Raw genomic sequence first — 9,414 nt, forward strand, 5'->3', positions numbered from 1 at the left:
TGTTGGGGGCATGCGGAGTAGAATTTCAATATTTGCAGATGATACTAAACTCTGCAGGGTAATCAATACAGAGGAGGATAATTTTATATTACAGGGAGATTTATGTAAATTGGAGGATTGGGCTGAGAAGTGGAAATTGAGGTTTAATGTAGATAAATGTAAGGTCATGCACTTGGGTAGAGGAAATTATAAATTTTATGTACTTAATTGTAGAACACTGGGTAAAACAGACACAGAAAAAGACTTGGGTGTATGGGAGGATGGTAAACTTCACTTTAGTGGACAGTGTCAGGCAACTGCTGCCAGGGCTAATAAAATAATGGGATGTATTAAAAGAGGTATAAGTGTTCATGAAAAAAAATATACCGTGTTTTTCCAAAAATAAGACCTCCCCCAAAAATAAGCCCTAGCAGGGATTTTCAGCATTTTCGGAGAAAGGCTTAAATATAAGCCCTCCCCCAAAAATAAGCCCTAGTCCCGGATCAATAATAAAGTGTCCGTGCAGCTAAAAAAAAAAAAAAAAAAAAAAAAAAAAAAAAAAAAACGATACAGATACTGCAGGACACTTCATTATACACAGCGGCACCCGGCAATCATACTCACCAGATGCCGAGCAGAGGACCTGCAGTGATCACACCCACGCACACAGCAGCTCTTACACACACACACAATCAGATCTCACACACACACAAACATCAGATCGCATACACACTCACCTCATCCAGTGACACCGATCTCTTCTCGCCGGGAGAATCCTAAGAGGCAGTGCGGTGCAGCGCGACGAACAGGACCCCCAACCGTGTTTCTCCAAGAATGAGACCTCTTCCAAAAATAAGCCCTAGCGCTTTTTTGGGGGGGGCAAAAAAAATATAAGACTGTCTTATTTTTGGAAAAACACGGTAGTTCTACCTCTGCACAAGTCACTAGTGCGGCCGCACTTAGAATACTGTGTACGATTCTGGTCACCGATATATAAGGACATAGCTGAACTGGAGAGGGTGCAGAGAAGAGCAACCAAGATTATTAGAGGAATGGGTGGGCTGCAATACCAAGACAGGTTATTAAACTTGGGGTTATTTAGTTTGGAAAAACGAAGGCTTAAGGGGGATCTAATCACAATGTATAAATATATGAGGGGACAGTACAGAGACCTTTCCAAAGATCTCTTTACACCTAGGCCTGCGACTAGAACACGGGGGCATCCGCTACGTCTTGAGGAAAGAAGGTTTAATCATAATCACAGACGAGGATTCTTTACTGTACGAGCAGTGAGACTGTGGAACTCTCTGCCGCATGATGTTGTAATGAGTGATTCACTACTAACATTTAAGCAGACCCTGGACGCCTTTCTTGAAAAATTTAATATTACCAGTTATGTATATTAAATTTTATGACAGGGTGTTGATCCAGGGAACTAGTCTGATTGCCGGATGTGGAGTCAGGATGGAATTTTTTTCCCCATCGGAGCTTGTTTGCCACATTGTTTGTGTTTTTTTTTTGCCTTCCTCTGGATCAACATGTTAGGCTACGGGTTGAACATGATACTAGCAAAAACATCTGCTGGGGTATATAAACGTTTGAGCACAACTGTATAATTGACAGATCGATAAATTGTAAATACTATGAAATAGTCCAATATTAATCTACAGCTAGTCCATCGTTACACCAGTCAGTCAACCACTTTCTCTGCTTTTTGGCCCATGCGCAGACGGAAGCACAATGTACTGCCCCTATCCACATTTCTGTGCATGCAGACAGTACAAGCCGCCAGAGGAGGATGCCTTAGCTGGAACAAATCATTTTTTTGTTTTAGATTGGTACAGAATATGACAAAAAATAAAGTTCCCATAACTGTATGGAAATAATGATCATTGGTGATCTGCAGATAGTCTCAGGGGCGCTGCATCGTACAATCAGGGTGCTACAAGGTTCTGCATCCACACAAGGATGCAGGGCCTACCCCCTTAGGGACCCAGAACCCCAGTGCCGGTACCAGCAAAAACCCAGGTAATCCCAGTTTTCCCTGACATCCCCCCCCCATACAATGGTACCCAGCTAGGGTGGGACCAATGGATGGCCACCTAGAGGTGGAGCCAATTCAGTCTGCTAGTTGACCAGGTGGGAGGGGCAGACTGGACAGAGAGAACACATGAAGTCAGTAGAGTACTGAAGTGACTGGAGGAGTGTAAAGGTGGAAGCAAAGTGACATCCTGAGTCGGGTTAATGGTGACCTGGTACCCAGGGGAAGTGGTTGCTGGTGGAGTACTCCCGCACCGACAGGGTACAGGACCCTAGGACAGGAAAGAGCTTCAAGCCGACTTGTTAATACCTGCACAGCGAGGGGACCATCAAGGAACTTCCTGTCCCTAAAGAATCCGAAGACTCAGTAGCAAAGGGATAACGGGGGACAGGACCAGAGACTCCGACCCCACAGGGTTCACGCTACCGTCAGACAGACATAAGTGGACAAACCACAGAGGACCCCCAGTTGTTCTATACCACGGGGACCCACTTACCAGAGACAGGTGCAGGGGAAGAAGGTACCAGAGAACCAGACTGGCACTGGGACGAAGGGGACCTGGAGGCGAAACCAGCGGCCTCGGGCAATCACACACCTACCAGCAGTGAGTAAAATCAGTTACACTGAACATCTGTGTGGACTCCCTTCTCCTGATGCCCACTGCATCATACACCCTCTGGGGCAAAACCCTACTTGTGGAGGGTCTACCATTCTAGCTGCCAATATTAGCCCCAGAAGAGACATTCTGCAGCGGCAGCTCACTATACTTAGTCATTAATAGTCATGCATGGGTGGCGAGATTCGGGGGACTGCAGCCATCCGCATCACATGGCAAAAGGGGTTTACAGTGTTGTGAGTTTCATAAAGACAGAGGGCAGAGGACCTGCATGATGCAGCGCACGTGTGTACAACCAGACAGCACTGTCAGATACAAGCCCATAGAGGATGCAGTACAGGAAGCTTCCACATGATGGCAGTAAAGAGACAGCAGACCCACAGAAGAGTCAATTACTAAAAAAAATAAAGTAAAGTGAATCCATTCATTTTTTGTAATGATTTTTCTTTATCTTAAAAATATTATAAACAACTCAAACCGATGTACAGAAATATTTCCATCTTATTTATTTTAAGGGAGATCATTCATTGTCAGGACTGCTGTGTTAGGAGGTGATGGTCTTTCAGCATTACAAAAAAAAAATAAAAACCACCACGCACTTAAAAATTATTTTGAGGGATCAATACAAACTAAAAAAAAAAAACAAAACACAACAAGTAAGGAGTCTCTGCTGGAAATTGGGACATTGATGACATCTGTAGGACAGCGCTGTGGAGAGTGCACATGGCGGCCGATTAGGACTTCAGTACTGAAAGCTTCTCTTCGTCTGTATGTCATCTAATATTTGCTGGAGCTCCTCCTCTTCAAAACGGCCTTCAAGACTGAAGGAAAAGCGAGAGACGTCAGAAAGTCACATTATTCTGAAGAGTAAACAAGATAAAATCCCCTCCTGCAGCAAGTGTTGGATTGAGGCTAGCCAGATACAGCACATAATCTGTGCAAAAATCTGTATAAGGCCTGTTTCACACGTCAGTGATTCTGGTACATTTGTGCTTTTTTTTTTCTACGTACCAGAATCACTAACATGCGCAGACCCATTATAATCAATGGGTCTGCGCACACATCAGTGATTTTTCACTGATTGTGTCTCCGTGCAGCGTACCTGTGATTGCCGCATGGAGACCTGTCAATTTTTTTTCTGGCATCACTGATTTCCCACGGACCATGCAGTGGTGTTATCTGTGAAACACGTGCCAGAAGAAAAAAAAAAAAAAAAAAAAAAAAAAAAGTGCATATCAAATAAAAATCATTTACTTACCCGGCTTCAGCCGCGCTCTCTGCAGCCTGTTCTGCCTGCTGCCTCGGAGCCGGCTCATTACTGTCGTGCATACTCATGAATGCACGACACAGCCGACCCGGAAGCAGCTGCTGCGGAGGTAAGCGCCAGCCGGATGCTGCACCACGGGAGCGTTCAGCACCATGGAGAGCGGGAGCGGGCACAGGTGAGTTGATCTTTATGTGCAATCACGGAGCCCGGATTGCACTTAGACAACCCACGTGTGCCGTGAATCACAGCACACGGAGGGACATGTGCGTGTTTTACACGTCAGTGAAAAACATCTGTTTTTCACTGACCTGTGAAACGGGCCTAAGGTGTGTGTTTTTTATTTTTTTTACTCCATGTGTAAATATAGACAGACTGAGTCTTCGAACCCAGACTCATACCTGTCAGGCTGTTTGTTTACCTCTAAACTTTGCAAAGAAGGGTATAAAAACATATGTACACACCTTTGTGGAAAATATTTTGTACTTAAAAGCATGCATTTCAGGCTAAAACTAACTTTTATAATTGGGCTTCATTAAAATATTGAACCATTTAACTTTTACAAGCTCTTCGCCTCACTGTACATTTAACAGTGTCTGATTTACACAGACCAGATGACCTCAAACAAGCTCAGATATAGAGACGAAGTAGTTAACGAGCTCACTGATGGATTCTCTGTTAACTTATTCTGCAGCCAGCGGTGGACTGTAGCACAGATGTTAGAGGCCAAACTGCAAGATTTTTAATACAACCCAACTACACAAATTACTTTTAGTCTGAAAAACATGCACAGGACACACACACACACACACACACACACACACCCCTGATTGAGAGTTTATAATAGCGTCATAGTTTTGCCCATGGCTCCAGTTGTGCGCTCTGATGTTTGATGGTGAGGCAAGGCTGCCTCGTATACCGAGGAGCACTAAGGCACTTACAAGCTGTTACCAGTACAGCTTGTAAGTGCTGCACTCCTTGCCGAGGCCTATAACATGAGCAACAAGCAATAAATAAAATTAAAAATCTTCCCATTATTGAGAACGGAGAGGATTTTGAATACATAAATGGTAAGTTTTCTTGATTTCACTTGCACTTTTAGCTATTTATAAGGTGTGAAAACCCCTTTGAGAATAATGGGATCTGGTCAGTGAAATTCTATAAACACAGGCCACGTACCTTGGAATTAAGGCTTTGGCCTCATCTGCTGTTTCCGGACATAAATTGGCTAAACACGCCAACTCGAACCTGTGCAGCTTCTTCTGTAGGAGCAGGCTGTGGGAAGACAGGTAAAGAGTATCACCACATCACAGGTCCACAAGTGTAGAGGCCACAAGACGGACAAATAGAAAAGGGTGGATAGATATTTCTACATGGAAGTAAAAAAAAAAAAAAAAAAAAAAAATTGTTATTCGCATTCCCACATTTCTCTGTTAAGATCTTACACCTTTGACCAAAACAATGATGCTAAAGTAATGTCTGCCAAAATCAAAGGGAGAATTCTGAACTGATCCAAAATGTAAGGGAATATGGAATTTAGCTGTAGAATGTAGCCAGAAATACAGACTAATTGGACGCCATATTGCGAGTAGTTCACCACAATGTGGACAGTTATGCTCATCTATGGGAAGCAGATAAAAACCTGCCTGGTCCCCTATACCCTCCAACCCAGCAGCGCTCACATCTGTAGGACTACATTAGCTGCCTAACCAGCCCAGTATAATGCTAATTATTTACAAAAGAAGGTTTATAACCTGTTTATAAACCCCGTTTGCGTGATAACATGATTTCACACGGCTTCAGAGGCGCAGTGACGCTGCTGTAATGAGCCACATTATGAGAGATTTCCAGGAGCTGGTGATGACACTGGCTCATAGAAATCATGTTATCACACAACTGGCTGTGACACCATGGAATGAGGTCTAGTCTGGGGGAAGCATAAATGTTTGGTTTTTTTTTTTACATGTTTAAGGGGAACCTGTCACCATTTTCCTGGCGTATAAACTGCAACCACCACCACCGGGCTCTTATATACAGCATTCTAACATGCTGTATATAAGAGCCCAGGTCGGGGGTATAACAAACACTTTATAATACTTACCTAACAGTAGCGCAGTTGGCCATATGGGTGTCTCTGTTGCCGCCTCTTTTGTCCATCTTCGTCCTCCTCCTCTAGCCGTGGTGCATGATGTGTCCAACGTCATTCACACTCGCCGGCATTCAGGTCCTGAGCAGGGCAGATCAAAGTATTGTAGTGCGACTGCGCGAGACCAGCGAGTGTGTATGACGGAGACGCGTCATGCACACAGGCTTCAGAAAGGAGGACGAAGATGGCCTAAAGAGAAGGCGCCGGCACCGGAGAACGGAGACGCTCATATGGCCAACCGCGCGACCGTTAGGCAAGTATTATAAAGTGTTTTTTATGTTCTCACAGCGGCCTGTGCTCTTATATACAGCATGCTAGAATGTTGTATATAAGAGCCCACTGGTGGTGGCCGCAGCTTATACGCCAAAAAAGTGGTGACAGGTTCCCTTTAACAAAAAAAAAAAAATAAAAAAATTAAATCATTGACATCTGAATAAGGCCTAAGAGAAAATGTATCTGAGAGAAGGAGTTCCTGTAAGAGGGAGACGAGAAGTATATATATTAGTATACAGTCATTACAGCGATGGCGGTACCTTCTGACGCTGGCGATGGTCTCTCTGTTCTTGAAGCGGCTGAACCTGGCGGTGTAGTTGAGAGTCTTCATAAAGACCTCGGATAACTCCTGCTCCTCCTCTGCGCTCTCGTTCTGCTGTTTTCTGTGCTCCAGTAACATGTGCACTTCGGAGTTCAGCAGCGTCTCTGCACTCTCAAACTCTGCACAAAGTAAAATGATCCCATGAGTTCTCTAGAGTTACAGGTTATAATATTGTGTTCAGATGCGCACCTCTCTGCCCCGGCTTCCTGGGTGCGGTGCGCTCCTGAAGAGTGCCCATTTGGGCTGGTGGCATTGCCGCACCGCCGGTCTCCACAGAGCACTGTAACCTGCTGCGGGATGGACGATAATCTTGGCGACAAGCAGTAATCTGTACAGTTAAAAATCCCTCTATTCTTGAGAACAGAAGGTTTGTGTTGTTTTTTTTTTAATACTTAACCATTTAAGCACCTGAGACGACCACTATACAAGTACATGTAACAAGTTTTATCAGCTGCAGATTTTCCTGTTGAGATTGTGGAAAGTTCTGTACCCAAAAGAAAACTTGTGTGGGGTGGACTTGTAAATTGTTAATAGCGGAGGGGGGGGGGGGGAATACATACATATACACAAAATTTTTTAACAATATTGCACATGGATAAGTGCAAAAAAATAAAAACTAAATCAAGATTTCTAGATGAAATTGCTGAACTTTAGACACGTATGTGAACCTGACCCGATTATCAATGGCTTTTGCTGTGTTCTCCTGCTGCCTGCTGAGCACACTGACGTTTCCGCAGCACAAGTTGCATGCTGCAGCTCGGGAAGCCGGTCCACAGGTCAGTTTGCACTGCAGAGAAAACAAGCACAGAGGGCAGGAGATTTCTATAAATCCCATCCACTGTGCTTGTACTGTACAATGCAGCAGCTTGGCCGCAGTGAAAATACTCTGCATCCAAAGTTCTGCTATTCCTGATCGTGGGCCCTTACAGTTTGTGTTCGGACTGCCTAAAGGAGAGGTCATCAATAGCCGATGGGTGAAGACAATGCCCCACAGTGGCCAAATTAACGTAACTAATGAGAGCAGTGCAATTCAGAGCGTAGCAGCTGCTGCAGAACAGCTTCCATTCCACAGAGAAGGGGCTGCAATACTGGACAGCGGCCCCGACACTGGATGGCACTGCGCTCAGCAACTATGGTCAAAGATCTGCTGATCTGTTACTGATGCCCCATCCCATAGACAAGTCATCAATACTTACATCTGAACAACCCCTTTAAGTGAAGAGCAAATGAAAATTTTCCAAAATCCAAGTTACCCCTTGTACTGTGCAGTAAATGGGGAAATCAGGACGCAGAGCTCCGATCTGCAGACACCGCTGGACAGAGCGCAGCGCCCCGATCTGCAGGCACCGCTGGACAGAGCGCAGCGCCCCGATCTGCAGGCACCGCTGGACAGAGCGCAGCGCCCCGATCTGCAGGCACCGCTGGACAGAGCGCAGCGCCCCGATCTGCAGGCACCGCTGGACAGAGCGCAGCGCCCCGATCTGCAGGCACCGCTGGACAGAGCGCAGCGCCCCGATCTGCAGGCACCGCTGGACAGAGCGCAGCGCCCGGCATCGGGTGGAGGGGAGGATGCAGCGCACACACCCGGCTCCCCTGCTATAGCACCAGCTGTGGAGCCGCGCACTGCACCCCAGGAGCACACACAGGGTCTGCGGCCCCCGGACTGGAGCACCGGGGTTACGCAGAGAAGGAAGCACCGAGCCCGGAGGACGCACTCGGCTCATCCAACAGGCGCAGGAACCAGCGGAGCCCCAAACCCAGTCCCGGCCCCCGATACCCCGCCTCACTCACAGCTGAGCACCGGCCTCACCTTTGGGGAACAGCAGCTGAGAGGCGTCCTCCTCCACATCCCCCGTCCGTGCATCAGCGCCGCCGGCCGCCATCTGCTGTACTGGAGACTGCGCACAACAGTGAGCGACAACTACTCTGCCGACACTATAACCATGTGATCAAGTGAGGTGATGATGTCACCGGAAGGGGCGGGGCCTCCCACCAGAGCCCCATACCAGCCAGGAAGCTTGAGCCTGGACTATAGTATAGTGAAGTAGTGATGGGTGAAATGCGATTTTTTTGGAGAGCCGGCTCTTTTGGCTCCGAAAACGGCTCTTCATTTCCTATTACCTTTGGCTTTAAATTTGAAGCCACGTTCTGGTATGTTTTAACCCATGATTGTACCTTTTAGTAAAAATCTGCACGTGCCAATTTATGACATAAAACAGAATAGTTTCCAGAATAACCAGATTTTATATGATTTGCTGTAAAAACAAGATCCTAATTGTCAGTGCCACATTGTAAAGCTCCCTTCACACTTGGCAGTTCGCTGTGGGCTGTCTGCTGCAAACAGTCTGCAGCAAAACTGCATTGTCCAATGTGGCCTCTGCATCCAGGCGGATTTAGAGAAGGAATCTGCTGAGGAATTCCCCCGTCCATTGACTGCGATGAATGTGGCATATCGGATACTCTGCACATAGTGACGCTGCTGAAGCCAATTTCACACCTCATGTCAGATTCTGAATTTTTCCACGAAGTGAGAATGTGTTTTGGATAAAAACCATTCCCACTGTTGGCTTCTGTAAATGCCATGGAATTTCCACGCTGATGATCTGCTGGAAACGCCGCTGCAAATCCACAAAGTGTGAAGGCAGCCTGAAATTGTCTTTAGGGCCCATTGGATAGATAAACTAAGTGCCATAGCTTGGATGGACTGATTCAGTTTATTTCCTCTGTTATTATCTGTTTTGGAAAAGATTGGTCCTTGATGGGACACCAAAAA

At 46.1% G+C, this 9,414-nt stretch overlaps 1 protein-coding gene across 1 annotated transcript; it reads right to left on the bottom strand.

The window, feature by feature from the left end:
* Positions 1–3,127: 3,127 nt before the first annotated feature.
* On the bottom strand, positions 3,128–8,587 carry POLR2D (RNA polymerase II subunit D). Its single transcript, XM_075338636.1, has 4 exons — positions 8,452–8,587; positions 6,580–6,760; positions 5,080–5,175; positions 3,128–3,457 (listed from the first exon to the last, which is right to left on the bottom strand). Exons 1-4 carry the CDS (start codon positions 8,522–8,524, stop codon positions 3,379–3,381), a joined length of 429 nt encoding a protein of 142 aa, XP_075194751.1. The 5' UTR covers positions 8,525–8,587; the 3' UTR covers positions 3,128–3,378.
* Between the last annotated feature and the right edge of the window lie 827 nt (positions 8,588–9,414).

This window comes from Anomaloglossus baeobatrachus, chromosome 3, assembly GCF_048569485.1.
Source record: "Anomaloglossus baeobatrachus isolate aAnoBae1 chromosome 3, aAnoBae1.hap1, whole genome shotgun sequence".
Taxonomy (NCBI): domain Eukaryota; kingdom Metazoa; phylum Chordata; class Amphibia; order Anura; family Aromobatidae; genus Anomaloglossus; species Anomaloglossus baeobatrachus.

Coding starts and splice junctions, on each gene's coding strand:
- POLR2D (XM_075338636.1), bottom strand. CDS start 8,524: ATGGCGGCCGGCGGCGCTGATGCACGGACGGGGGATGTGGAGGAGGAC. Junction 5,176..6,579: donor ACCATCGCCAGCGTCAGAAG/GTACCGCCATCG, acceptor GTCTTCCCACAG/CCTGCTCCTACAGAAGAAGC. Junction 3,458..5,079: donor GCCAAAGCCTTAATTCCAAG/GTACGTGGCCTG, acceptor CTTTTCCTTCAG/TCTTGAAGGCCGTTTTGAAG.